This window comes from Sciurus vulgaris (assembly GCF_902686455.1).
Source record: "Sciurus vulgaris genome assembly, chromosome: 16".
Lineage (NCBI taxonomy): Eukaryota > Metazoa > Chordata > Mammalia > Rodentia > Sciuridae > Sciurus > Sciurus vulgaris.
In genome coordinates this window covers 32,972,728-32,988,188 of record NC_136477.1, presented here as the reverse complement: position 1 = coordinate 32,988,188, position 15,461 = coordinate 32,972,728, and the positions used below count along the sequence as shown (strand labels likewise).

The following is a 15,461-nucleotide window of genomic DNA, read 5'->3' as shown; positions in this document are numbered from 1 at the left end:
TATTCTCAAATGAGAGTTGTAAATCAGTGAAGAATTCACAAAACAAAATAAAAATCATGTTCCCTTACTACAGAGATACATTTTTTAAATCACTATTAACATTTTATGGGATGGAAATGTTAAATATTAAAGTAATATCTTTGCCTTTTGTGATGATGTATAATTGTAGATAATAGAACATCTTTAAAACCTATTAGTAACTTTTGTGTATTTAAAATAATATAGGATATAGTAAACAGTCTATAGAATCAAGAAAGGTAATTTCCAAATATCCATTTGTCCACATAATTTTGTGTTTGGCAGATGACACATCCTGGTGTGAGTGTTCAGTGATTCCTATAACTTCCTTTAAATTTTGTCTTATATGACAAACATTTGTCTTTATGGCCCTGAGTTTGTAAAAATTATTTTGAAACTAATTTTCAATTATTTTGCCTCATGGTTTTAATATAGCTAAATTTTTACTACCCCCAAATTCATGAGATAAAACTCTCCAGTATATGTATATGTAATTGAAGTTTTAATGGTTTCAAGCTAAAGAAGATATTGAAGTCAATAAAAGACTGTATGACTTTTTAAAAAAATTTTTTAGTTGTAGATAAACACAATACCTGTATTTTATTTTATGTTTTTTAATGTGATGCTGAGGATCAGACCCAGTGTCTCACACATGCTAGGCAAGCACTCTACCACTGAACTACAACCCCAGCTATATGATTTTTATATTTGTGGTAGGTGAAGTTTTACCAAAACAAAAGATCATTCTCATCTCCTACAGATGTTAATTGCTAGTATGGATATTTCTGTATAATCTTAAAATGATTTTCTCATGCTTCCTAGAATGCCCAATTTATCAGTGATGTACTTTCTTGAGTTTTTAAAATTATACCTGCAAAGTATGTGAACCAGGAACAGAAAGAAAGAAACTGTTCGAGATTTTTGTCCTGGGTTTTCATTTAAATTTAGAAGTTTTGGCAGTATTGGTTATGTAAAGTGAGTTTCCCAGATGAGTGTTGTAATAGGCATTCATTGATACTATTGGGAAAATGGGTGGAAGGTTTTCCTTAGCCTGGCTTATAATAGATTGTGTTTTATTAGTGGGTATTTTAAAGGTTAGTTTTTAGGAAAAATTCACCTTGAAGTGCACAAAGGGAACGTTTGCACTTCAAGGCTGTTCCTTCTGTAATCTGTACTTTTAAATATAACTCATTGTTTAGTTTACAAAGGATTAGTCTTCTAGTATCTTCTTAAATTAAGACTTCAGGATATTTAAAGCCAAGGGTCTTGCCTTAAATTTAGTAGTAATCACTGTCTTGATCAAAATGCTTTTCCAACAAAGGCTCTTCATGTTCTAAAAGCTAGACAGATAAAATAAATCATTTTGTACTAGTATCTAGAATACATCTGAATGAGATTTCCTTTAGCAGCCTGTTCTTGTTAAGAATTGTATCTATTTCATAGGCCAGAAGAATTTCTGTGTAGAAGTTAATAGACTTATAATATTAATTAAATGTCTTTAGGTGCCTTCTTGCAATAGTAGAGATTAAGAAAAGGTTGTGTTAAGAAGGCCCTAAATGTATTTTAGTAATAACATGATTTGTGATTTCATGTAGTTTAAATCCTTTTTAATTTGTATTTGTTTTCTCTTTGTTTATGAATTAAATGTATTGATAATTACTGTTCTTGTTGTAGTATAGTGTCAACATAGAATTAAATTTGCTGAGTATTACTGCCCTTTGATATAGTAGTTATAGTCTCAACATAGCTCTAGGAGTTACTGAGGAGCTTTATCTACTATTTTAAATCATGTGAAAGTAATGTATATTTTATGAGTTTCTCATAGTCTTCACACATACATATTTATAGTTTCAGTGTACTTTGATATATCTCATTAACCATTCCAGAGTTAAAATGAATTGCTTTCATATAGTACCAGATTTTAAATCCAGATGTATTTCTTCTAAATTTTATCTTTTTTTTTTTTTCCTGTTATATTATCCTTGAATTCAGTTCAGGTGTTTGTACAAGATTTACTTTCTGTTGTAATTAATTGTTTATGCTGAAGTATTTTGATTAAACTATTTATTGCTATTTTTACAAATCAGGAGCTTATAAAATATAAGTTTCAGTGACTTATTCTCTACATAGTTTACCATGAGCAATGTCCTTGGAAAAGAAAAATGGTTCTTTTCATTGTGTATACCTGTTAAGTTAATCATGTATTTCTTTCTCTGCTAGTCAAGAAGAACTAGTTTGGGCTGGGGTTGTGGCTCAGTGGGGGAGTACTTGTCTAGCACGTGTGAGGCCCTGGGTTCAATCTTCAGCACCACATAAAAACAAATAAATAAAATAAAGGTATTGTGTCTATCTACAACTAAAAAAATTTTTAAAAAAAAGAACTAGTTTTTTGTGGTTTTTTAAAATTTTTCATTCATGCAAATTTCTTACCATTTTTCACCTTGCATATTTACCAGGGTTCACAGTGTCTTTATTAATCAGAAATTTCAACATTCTTGCCAGTCTTTAATTGTATTTGTTAGTAATAGAGCAGAATTGGTTGGATTTTAAGATATTTCCCAACTGTTTCTTTGATTTATACTATTTGATTGACAGCTAAGTTGTATAGCAAAGGAGTATTTTGTTACCCATCTCTGCTAAAGATTAGCCAGAAGATAAAAGCAAATCAGAATAATAATGTGGTCTAATGATGGGTTAAGGTTAATGGGAATATAATATTCACTTAACTTTTCTAACTTTACATAAAAGAAAGTTACAGTAACTTAAAAATATAGAGTTCTATCAGCACAAGTTGTTAATGCCTGGTCAACAGCAGGAACAGCAGGAGCTTCATCTGTACTTGAATTTCAGTGGGACTTGAATCAGACTTTCCAGTTCTTTTTATTGTATAGAGTATCTCATTTGAGTACCTTAAATCAAGGCCAATGGTGTTTTTCTTCTCTGTATCTTACTCTGACAAACCCTAGATTTAAAGTACTCTAAGAATGAAAACGTGTAGTCTCTGTTTAGAAAAATACTATTTGGGGCTGGGGATATAGCTCCGCTAGTAAATTGCTTGCCTAGTAAGCATAAGGTCCTGGGTTCAATTCCCAGCACCACAAAAAAAAGAAAGAAAAATACTATTTGTTCCAGATCAATGAGGTTTTCTTAGGTTAAAAATAAATCATATTGGGCTGGGGAGATAGCTCAGTTGGTAGAGTGCTCGCCTTGCAAGCACAAGGCCCTGGGTTCGATCCCCAGCACCGCAAAAAAAAAAAAAAAAAAAAAAAAAAAAAAAAATTGTGTGTGTGTGTGTACATGTACATGTTACTGTATGTACATATCTTGGTTATTTTTTTCTCGAATTTTTTGTGACTTTTGAAGTAAGAGCTATAGTAATAAATGCCAGTAACTGTGCTTCCACAGGATGGCAGTGTGGTAACATTTTCATGATGTATAATAAATGATTTACAACATTATTGGTATTGTGCATTTTCTTAGACCTCATCACTTTGATGGAATGCTTTATTATTCTTCTGTAAAAGGTAAGAAAAATAGTTAACATTGATGAGTAGAAAGTTGTAATAGTTGTGTATAGTAGTTTGGTTCCTAGATCCTTCATAGGAAAGAGAATTAGTAGAAAATGATTGCTATGGCTATTGCTTATTGAGGTCTTCTGAGAACATTAGAGAATCAGTACAGACATTATCTACTACCTCTTCAGTGCTCATGTGAAGAAGAAAAGAAATCTCTCCCCGGTTTAAGTTTTTAATAAAGCCCCACTGTCACCACAATGAAGTAACTTGCTTCACTGTGTTATGGTTGTTTGTATACATCTCAGATTTTGCCAACTTAACTCCTAGAGGCTAGATTCAAGAGATTTTTCTACAAAGTCTGGAGGAAGCATATGCTTTTATGTTTTATTGTGGAGGTTGTTTATTTTTAAGAATAATTACCATTTCTTTCTACTCAAATGATTCGAATTTCTTGTTTTCTGTATTTTAAAATGTAGATTTGTAAATATGATTAAAATTGAGATTTATATATATATATATGCAATTTTACACATTCGAGGAGGAAATCAGTATTAAGGAAGGTAAATGTTGTGGTAGTTGACATTGTATATTTCCTGGCAAGGAATCCTGAACTTTATTAAATGGAAAGGTTTACCAGTGTATTGAAGAGTACTGTGAAATAGGACATCTATTCCCATGTGTTAACATTTCACAATAATGATTCAAAAAAAGTTAGAATGACTTTTTGGTTTCAGTTCTCTTGAGAGAATGCTTATATTTGGGTTATTATGGATACCACATCAGATTCATTTCATTGGTATGTGTAAATAGGTATGAGTGAAGATAATTGGGATACAGTTTCAAAAGTAAAATATTGATAAGTAATTATCTATTTCTATTCAGTTTTACTTGACATTAACCTATATTTACCAAGTAATAAGTTAAAGTCCCACTTTTGTTTCCTGAGATTGTTTTTTTTTCCCCTTGAACTCATCTCTGTCATTCTTATTAAACTCTGCATTTGTTTCTATAAAAGTATTTTCTTCTTTGCTAATGAGAATAAATGTCTCTTTGAAGTTGCATGAAAGTGTTGATTTGAGAATATTATCAGGCTTAGTCTTCTCTTTTTAAACATGCCTGGAAATGAACTTGAACAGAATGCCCAAGACAGAACTTCATCTATATTTACCAAACAAGCAGTTGCTGAAATTTTTACATTATCAGGCAAAAAATGCCTTAATTTGAAAAGGAGAATATGAATGTGACTACAAATGTTTGTATGTGTTCACATCACACCTTCTAGTTATTATTTATGGAGAATATAATTTAGAGGGAAATAAATGGAGTAGTTCACTTTTTAATTAATTTACACACACACACACACACACACACACACATTCGCACACCAGTGTCTATAGGGACAGATTCAGACTTGTGGTTGACATAGGCTTGGAAGAGAGGGAAATGGGGAACAACTTCTTGGTGAGTGTGGGGTTTGCTTTTCAGGTAATGGAAATATTTTGAAACTAGAGAGGTCATACAACATTGTGAGTATACTTAATTTCCTTGAATTGTTGACTGTAAAATGTTTTTATGTTAACCTTATTTTATAAAAGGGAGGGGATCTGCTTTTTTATTCAGTTTGTACCATTTACTCAGTCCAAATTCTATATTAATGTTAATAGCATTCCATGTTCATTTGTACTTGTAAGAGAGAGAAATCCAGCCTAAGCAGTAATAATGGTAATGTTTAGATATAAGTGGACCTACCTATAAAAAAGTCACATAAATGATAGGAGGTTTTCTTAGGTCTCATCTTTCTAGTTGTGCCTTTGTGTGTTCAGTATTTGTAAGGGTTTAATTTATCAGCTCTGGGTTTCAAAAAGGTCTGTTGATCATAGAATCTTAGATTTTGTTGAAAGGGATCTTACAAATCTTGTTGCTGTATCAAGAAAACTTAAGTATTTGTTATTTATATAGTTGTTTGAGATCACAGTGATTTCCCATTTTTTTCTGATTGTGCATCTGTGATTCTGCTGTGCACAGGGATTCAGTGTGATATTGATTTGTAGAACAAATTTTGATATTAGACCCATCAACCAAATTTGTTAACAATAGAAATCATGTGACATAGAAATTTTTCTTTTATGTTTTTATTGGTACCTTATAATTACACACAATAGTGGGGTTCATTGTGACATTGATCTTCACATCTGTTTTATACCAGGACCGTGCTGTTTTTGTTAATGGCTCTATAGTATAATTTGAGGTACAGTATTGTGATGTCTAGCCTTATTCTTATTGCTCAGGATGGTTTTGGCTATTCTTGGTCTTTTATTCATTCAAATGAATTTTATGACTTTCTAGTTCCCTGATGAATGTCCTTGGAGTTTTGTGAAGAATTGCACTGAATCTGTAGAATGCTTTTGGTAATATGGACATTTTAGCAATATTGAGTCTGCCTATGCAAGAAATAGGAGATCTTTCCATCTTCTAATGTCTTCTTCAATTCATTCATTGTTCTATGATTTTCATTGTAGAGGTCTTTCACCTTGTTGCTTAGATTTATTCCCAGGTTTATTTCATTTGTTTTTTGAGGCTGTTGTGAATGGAATTGTTTTCATTTTCATCGGGTACATTATTGGTATATAGAAAAGCTATTGACTTTTGTATGTTGATGATTTTGCTGAATTATTTGTGTGTGTGTGTTACTAGGGATTGAACCCAGGGGCTCTCTACCAGTTAGCTACATCCCCAGCCCTTTTTATTTTTTATATTGGGTAGGGTCTTGCCATCTGAGTCTGACCTTGTACTTGGATCTTCCTGCCTGAGCTTCCTTAGCTGGGATTATAGGCATGTGTCCCCTTTCATTCTTGCCTGGCCTGAATTTGTTTATCAACTCTAGAAGTTTTCTTGTGGGATTTTTTGGGTATCTAAGTATAGAATCATATCACTTGCAAACAGCAACAATTCAACTTCTGTTTGTTCCAGATAGTCTCTTGCCTAATTGATTGGACTAACAGTTGAAGAAATACGTTGAGTAGGAATGATGAGAAGGGGACACCTTGTTTCTGTTTTTAGAGGACATGGTTTCAGCCTTTCTCCATGTAGTATGATATTTTGCATTTCAGTTAGAGCGTCTGATAGAAGGTAATTCCATTTCAACATTAACATGTCTGGAAAGCACTCTATTGTACGAGTTACTTCTGCTGTCTTCTCTAGATAGCTAGTCCTCCATTAGGAATACTACTCTCATACTTTGGTTCTCACTATTAAATTTATGAGATTCTTATCGTCTTCTTAATGCTGTATTCGTTTCTTATGATTCAGCTTGGGAGACAACATAACATTTGAACTAATAGCCCATAATTTACCTTCTGTAAATGGATGTTCTTTGAAAACAATTTTTCTTACTAAGTTGGGTGAGGAGAAGTATATGTTATGTGCTGTTATATAATATGTAGCATACAGAAATGCATGCTACAGCACTTTGCTATTCTGAAATGAGCTTCCCAGTCTTTTTGACTGTAGTTTATTTGCCAAAAACTAAATATTGACTTATGTTTATGAAATGTGAATAAATTATATAAACAGAATTATTTTTATATTAATTTACTTCAGATGGACTTTATCTTAATTTCTAACTAAGTTATATAGTGATTCATCAACCTAATTGTGATCTGTAAATATGTGAGTACTAAGCAAGTCCTTCACAAGTTGTTAATTCCCTCCTCAACTTTCCTGTGCGTTGACGTTAGCATAAGCTGAGAATACTATACTATACTCTGGGCAGAGTGCAAGTAGTTTTCCTTTATTAGACTCTAAATTCAGTAACTGGTCTGTTTTATGGCTTGACTACTGTGTTTAAACACAAAAAACTTGGTGAACACACAGTTTGTTTTTTTACTCTTAAAGTACAATATGAAGAACATTATGAGACTGTAGACAAGGTGTGAGATATTTAGCACTTTTGAAACAACAGTAGGTATTCATATATGCTGGTGGTGGTGATAGTTACTAGATTATGAATATTTTGGATTAATGCCAATAGGAATGGAATTTACTTATTTTGTGTGTGTTATTACATAACTTCGTGGGTCATGTTGATTACTAATTTTGTTTAAAACAAATGATTGCCTTTTGTGGGAAAAGAAAACAAAAAACAGTCACTTCAGGGTTCTAGTCTTAAGTTCAATTGAAACTTTACTACAAAAAGTAACATTTTATGTATTTTTGTTTTGAGTACTTACCGATAGTAGTAAATTATCCTTGTTTCCTATTTTGTCTTTATAGCATATAGCACTTTCTACATTGTGGGTTTAATATTATCCATGCAGATACCTTTTGTGGGATTCCAGCCTATCAGAACAAGTGAACACATGGCAGCTGCAGGTATGAAGAAGACTATTTTCCTTCTAAAGAAGGAAAATGTGTAAATCTGTGATCGGTCATTCTTCCAATTAAACTATTTTGGTTTTCTTTTTCTTTTTTAAAAGTTTTCAATAATAACCAAAATGAACTGCGTTCTACTCATGAAAAATCTGTAAATAAAACTTTATCAGTGATTCTCAGTGCAGGGTCCATGACTTAGAATAAGTCCATTTGTAGTTATTTTATTTGTAATATTTTATGAATATCACCTTGTGTTGACTATCCCTTTACTTGCAGAAGTGCTTTACATTACAGTTTTTTTCAGATTTTAGAATATTTGCTCAGACTTTACCAGTTGAGCATCACTAATCCAAAAATTTAATGTGTTCTAGAACCATAACTTTTTGAGTATTATATTTATGCTTAAAAGTTTTAGATTTTGAATTTTCAGATTATTGATTCCCAACTGGTATACATAATATAATAACTTTCTGTGGGGCATTCCATAGTGTTTATCATCAGATTCTCAGTGGGATTTAAAACCTCCTGTCATCTACCCTCCTCAAGTTAAGAACCACTCACTACCTTACTGTTACCTAGCACTTCAAAATCTACTTACATTCCTGATGTTACAGTTTACCCAATTGGTAATTTCAGACACAGAACTATATAGTATAATATATAGCAATGTCTAGTATACACAGCCACCTATTTTTATGCTTGTGTTATTACATTTCCTAAATCTAATTTTTGATAATACGCTTAGGTAACTATTAAGAGTTAGGTAACTTAGGTAACTATTTCAAGGTAACTTGAAAAAAAAAAAAAAAAACTTAAGATTAAATTTATTTTAAAATTAATATTCCAAATGGACTAAAAGTCTTAGGACTCTTTTACCTCTAGTGTTTTTGTATCATGTACATTTTGACAATTAAATTTATTCACTAGAACTGCCTTAATTTTCTTATCTTGTATTCACCTTTATATTTTCTAATATAGGGGAGGTAAGATTAATATCTTTTCTCCACCCTTCCAAAATTCATGACTGAGACCTCTATAACAGAAGACAGATTCACAAGAGAAAAGCATACAAATGTATTTAATAGAAGTTTTTGTATGCCTGGAGTCTTCAGAAATGAAAATCCAGAGAAAAATGTTTGTATGCTTAGGTTTGATGAAGAGTGGACAGTTATATAAAAGTATGAATTGAGAAAGGGAAGTTAAGATCTAATGGCAATAAACTGAAGGATTTAGAAAGTTCTATTTGTTCATTTTCTTGGCATCTCTTTCTTCATTGATTTCCTCTGGATATAGGGAGGATCCTTTGTAATGAGAATATCAGACTTGCTTAGAGGAAGGTCGGAGAATTATTTTATGTCGTGCTTCGTGATAGAACATAGGGAAAAGATCAGGTAGACCTTCCTGTTTTCTCAAATGCCAAAGTGGCATATTTTGAGATAGCTTGTTCTGAACCCCAACACCAGGTTAGAGTCTTTTCTAAGTGTGTCGTTAAGGTCACACTTATTATTCAGTTATAAACAGTAACTATGTATCAGGATCTCCTGATCTATGTCATTCATTAGGCAAAACCAGTCTGTCTTAGGATTATTTTTAATGATGTTTTTATTAGTCCCCCACCCCCACTCAGAAAACATGTCATTTAAAATATAGGGGATAGGAAAGAAGTTACTGTGTTAAACAGACTTCAGTCGTTCAAATGATATTTATTTTGCCTGGCACATGTATGGGGGTATCTGATCATTTTGGGGAAAATCTATAGGATTTTTTGGATGTATTAATCAATTGGTCAGTTGTCATTTGACAAAGGAGATGTTGGCTAGATGAAGTAACTGAGTTTTGGTGTGAATGTTATAAGGTAAGAAGCCCTTTCAAGTGAAAAATTTTAAATGGCCTGTGAAAATTGCATTTTCGCTTATTTATATGACCCTGTTTTCTTTAATTAGGTGTCTTTGCATTGCTGCAAGCTTATGCTTTCTTGCAGTATCTGAGAGACCGATTAACAAAACAGGAGTTCCAGACCCTTTTCTTTTTGGGTGTATCACTAGCTGCAGGTGCTGTGTTTCTTAGTGTCATCTATTTGACTTACACAGGTAGGTGCCATTATTTGTAAAATGTGAATCTTATCTTTAGATTATTCAAAATGGTAATTCTTATTCAGATTTTTTTCACATATTCCATTTATCCTAGTAGATCAAATACTATGATTGTATTCTATACAGACAATATTAAAATAATAGTCAAAGGTTCTAAAATCAGAATAACATTATTAAAAATTATGATTTTTAAGTTTATCTTAATTTTATTGCTTCAGTCCCTGATAAATCCACAAACATTCTTTTCTTGCTGGATGAAGAGGCCCAAACCATAAACAGTTCAGAGCTTCTAAGTGATAACCTACTACATGTTCACCTTTCTGTGTGTACTCTCTCTTCCACCTAACCACTCTCCTCATCACCACCGGGGGTTGAATTCATTGGTGTTTTACCATTGAACTACCTTCATAGTTTTTGAGAAAGGTTCTCACTAAGTTGTGAGGCTGGCCTTGAACTTGGATCCTTCTGCCTCAGCCTCCCAAATTGCTGAGATTAAAGGCATTCACCACTGCACCTGGCTCTCTTTTAAACAGTCAAACAAATCAGTTTCAATCTGCTTTTATATTCTAAATCTCTCACCCTGACTTATTCCATCTTTCAAATTAACGTACCAGCCTAGCTTATAAAATCATAAAGGACAGACAGGAGTAAAAGGAGTAAGTCTTTAAAATCATCTTTGTAATTTGATGGGATTTGGTAAACTAGATTAGATCATTTAGACACTACCCCCATTTAAAAAAATTATCCAATGTTGTTTATTTTTAGCCGCCTTTATTAATCAACTAGAAACTTCAGAGAGAATTGGAAAACTTTCTATAATTTGATCTCAGTATTATTTAGAGTGCTAAGTTTCTTAATTTTTATTTAACTTGTTATTTTCCCTGGAAACAGATTCTCTGGATTTATTGTTTTTTATTTAGTCACTATCTTATTTTATATGATTGGCAGCCATATGAAATATGTTGGCACCTATAAAAGAAAAACTGAAATTTTTGACATTATTTTAAATCAATCCTAATTAACAATAACCACATATGCCTTTACTCCATGTACAGAGAAACAACATGTATCCCATTTGTTTACAATTAAAAAAAAAAACAATAACCACAAAACCATTAAAAATATACATGATAATCAAGTGCAGTAGTGGACAACTTCAGCAATTTAGTGAGATCCTGTCCCAAAATAAAAATTTTAAAAGGACTGGAGATGTAGTTCAGTGGTAGAGTGCTCCTGGCTTAAATCCCTGAAACACCACCACCACACACACACACACAAACACCAAAAAATCTTTTTTACACAATAATAGAAAGGCAGATAAATTCCTCTACATTTTTCTTTCCAAGGTTACATTGCACCGTGGAGTGGCAGGTTTTATTCATTATGGGACACTGGGTAAGTGCAGATATGTTATTTAGCCTCATATTAAAATACCCATTTCCCTGTTCTTAATATTGTTGGTATTTCTGTCAGTATTTGATTCAGGTACCTAAGATATGCTAGTCTAGTAAATGTTGATTCTCTTGTGTATTATCTTTGTTAATAGTAGTTTTTTGACTATACCTTTAATATGCAATATAAGCCATGTATTTCCATTCAGCATGTCCAACTCCTTATTTTAGTTTGTCAAAATTTAGGTAACATTTGTACAGTTTAGTGGTTGGAATTTTTTACTAACATAGGAAACTTCCATCTTTAACATTTGTTGAGGATAGATGCTGTTATAAATCCATGCCATATGAAGAAAGTTTCATTTTTTTCTAATACCACACAATCTAAGCTTCTGTTTCTTAAAAAAAAGAATCTATGAAATACACTAGAGAATATCTGTTGTATTTTTAAAGTGCTGTTATTGTGAATTAATGAAAAAATCTTGGTTTCAAATTGGAGTAGTTCAGATAAACTTCTTGTCTCTAAAATGTTTCTGTGGTAATAAGAAAATATGTTAATGACCATTTATCCCCCTCTCCTTTCCTGCTCTTCTTTGTTAACTTTCTTGATGACTCAATAAAAACTTTACACAGTTTATTGAATGAGCATGTCTTCTGCTGTGATACCAAAAGGGCTGGTCCAATTGAAGGACATATACATTCCTACATAATTTGTGTGTAAGCAAGCATTGAAAATTCAAGCCTGTGGATCACCAGAGAATTTGAGGGAGTCAGTCATAGTGGGTTATTCTGATTAGGGTAAACTACCAGGTTAACTTTTGTTAGTTATCCTTACTCTTAACTTTCTAAACTTTGAGCTACTTTGGAATCTCAGGGTATTTCAGGAATAATTTTAATTTCCCTCACCTGCCTCCATACCATAAGCAAGGCGTTGTGGCATTATATCTTACTAGGTAACGTATTTATGCTGTTTTAAATGAAGTCCAGAAGGTAGTGGAATTCACTTAGGAAAATATAGGAGATGGAGATAAACTGGAGAACAGATTCCTATTGGAGCAAATATTTTTGTATTAGAAATCAGAGCCAGAGTCATGTGATTAGCCCTTGATAATTCTTTGTTTTATGGAGGGCACATTAGCTTTAGTTTTATTGATGTGGATCAAACAGATTTATTTCCACTACAGCTGGTTACATTAGAATGCATGTTTAAACAAGAAGAGGTGAGGACTAAAAACCATATCTACAGTCAAAGAAAATTTCATCTGAAAAGAACTTCTAGCTGGGTGTATTATCAACACCTTTTGTAGTCCCAGCAAAACTGGGAGGCTAAAGCAAGAAGATCACCATGAGCTATAAGTTCAAGACCAGCTTAGTCAATATAGTGAAACTGTCTCAAAAAGAAAAAAGAAATGTTTTATGTAATTGTAAATAATATTAACTTTTTTGATATCAGGTATGCAAAAATACACATTCCAATTATTGCATCAGTGTCTGAGCATCAACCTACGACTTGGGTGTCTTTCTTCTTTGATCTACATATTCTTGTATGTACCTTCCCAGCAGGCCTATGGTTCTGCATCAAAAATATCAACGATGAAAGAGTATTTGGTAAGAGATTTTTTAAATGAATACTTTAATTTGGGAACAAATATTTATTCAATTCTTCTTTTTTTATTCACTTTAAGGTTTTTTGTTTTTTCCTTGATATATATATTCAGAATAAATTTTCTCCCCTATTGTGCATAGGTATTAACCAAGGAAAATAGAATTTTCAATATGTATATTCTAATTATTAACTTCTAATTTAGAGCTAGTATATGAATTTTATGTTCACTTTTATGGTTTCTTGGAGGTTAGTGTTATTATAGTCTGGTTGAAAATTAAAAATTAAAAATTTGTTGACAGTATAATTTTGACTTCCTTTTCTAAGTTAGATTTGATTAAGTAGGAAGAAGTTTTCTGGGTCATCCATCATCTTCCCTGTTTCAGAGTAAAGTACATTTTTATATTGGAATAAGGATTACATCTCTTTCATTGACATATTTGTGTATTTTTCCAACTAACAAGACCTGATACACAAATATTTAAAAGTCAAACATTTAGGATGTGATATTCAAAATACAAAGCCTTGCCTGTAATCCCAGTAACTTGGGAAGCTGAGGCAGGAGGATCACAAGTTCAAGGCCAGCCTGGGCAATTTAGCAAGACCCTGTCTTGGGGACCCCTGCTGAGGATGTGACTGCTGGTAAAGTGCCCTTGGGTTCAGTCCCCAATACAATTGAGGGCGGGGCATGCAAACCAAAGACTTTTACGTAATTTAATAGTTACAAGAAGTGTGCTGTGGTTGTTATAGAAAATAACATTGAGAAACGCTTTGTAACATGCCCAACATTAATTTATAATACAAGGGCTTGGACCTAAGTGTCATTTCTGATTACTATTACAGAACACCCAAATGAGTTAACTAAATATGATACTAATTTTTTATCTAGATTCATAAACTCTGAAATAAGGTCATGTTTTACTGCATCATTCAAAAAGACTTAAACATAACCCCACTTCATGACCCAACAGTCCCATTCTTAGGTATATCTCCAGGGGACGAAAGTGCATGTATTCCCCAAAGGACATATTTAAGAATGCTTAGAACAACTTTATCCAGGATGGCCCCTAATTTTAAACGTTCCAAAGGTCATTAGCAATAAAATGGATAGATATATTTTTATAGATTTGTACAACGGAATACATTATAGCAATTAACAAAAGAACAGTATGGCCAAATTAAGTCAGAACAAAAGAGAACATTTACAAATGATTGTTTTTATAAAGTTAATGAATAAGGAAAACTAAGTTCATGCTTTAAAAGTCCAAATAGTGGTTACTTTTTTTTATAGGGGAGGGAGCAGTTATTACCTGAGAAGAGACATGAGAAGGTGGAAAAATGTTGTATACCTTGATCATCATGGGTGGTAATTACATAGGGCATGCATATATACAAAGTCATTGAGCTGTACGCTTAAGAATATGGTATAATAAATGTTTTACTTAGGAAAAATATTTTGTGAGCTCAAATGACTCCTTGACTTTGTAAAGTTAATAACCTTCAATCGGAATGGTAGAACTTTTTCCTGTGGTTATTAGCACATATCTAGAAGACACTAGCTATTGAAAAATTTTTTGCAATTTTTAAAAAAGTTTCCTGACAGTGGCTTTATAGATTATTCCTTTGATTAATAATATAATGGTCTTCTCATCCCACTTTTCCTTTAAAACAGGCTTTATGCCAAGAGCTGACAGTGGCTTTTCACGGACTATGTTTGATTTTGTTAACTTGTGCCTCATCATATAGAAATATGTTTTCATCTGTCAGCTAAGGATTTTATAATATATGTGATGCTATTGACAAATAGTGATTTAGTCTGATTCCTTATAGATATAATTAGTTAAATATGAATCATGATACCTGTCTCCAAATTGTTGCTGTATTAGTTTTAGTCAACATTAATTCTAATTTCTAAATAGGACTATCAGTTTTAATATAGAAGCAATTAGGTAATTTATAAGACTTTACTTTTAGATTTGTTTGAAACTGTGGTATTAAATATTTAATTTCCTGTGAACATTTTTCCCCTGAAGTGTTGTAAGAGAACTTGTTTTTGCAGTTGCTCTGTATGCAATCAGTGCTGTCTACTTTGCTGGAGTGATGGTGCGATTGATGTTGACTTTGACTCCAGTCGTCTGTATGCTGTCTGCAATTGCCTTCTCAAATGTTTTTGAGCACTATTTGGGGGATGACATGAAAAGGGAAAATCCACCTGTGGAGGACAGCAGTGATGAGGATGACAAAAGAAACCCAGGAAATTTGTATGATAAGGTGGGAAATCTAAGGCTTTTAAAAATTTTATGAGCTTTCTTAATTTTTCTACCACAATATGAACCATACGTATTAAGAAATGTGATTAAATGAGGATTTAGACAAGCTGTGATGCTTCTGTTTGGTTAGAACATTTTCCTCAAAATTTGAATCTCAGTCGATCTTTTAGCTCAGAGTAAGAAAATAGAATGTTATCAGA

General features: G+C 32.4%; 1 protein-coding gene across 2 annotated transcripts in view; it reads left to right on the top strand.

Moving 5' to 3' along the window:
* Positions 1-15,461, top strand: part of STT3B (STT3 oligosaccharyltransferase complex catalytic subunit B) — a 108,688-nt gene that overhangs the window by 78,951 nt on the left and 14,276 nt on the right. For both annotated transcript variants that reach the window (XM_079113980.1, XM_079113981.1), the window contains exons 6-10: positions 7,806-7,904; positions 9,848-9,994; positions 11,344-11,392; positions 12,842-12,996; positions 15,051-15,262. In XM_079113980.1, coding sequence (XP_078970106.1) covers positions 7,806-7,904; positions 9,848-9,994; positions 11,344-11,392; positions 12,842-12,996; positions 15,051-15,262 — 662 coding nt within the window. The remainder of the gene's footprint in view (positions 1-7,805; positions 7,905-9,847; positions 9,995-11,343; positions 11,393-12,841; positions 12,997-15,050; positions 15,263-15,461) is intronic.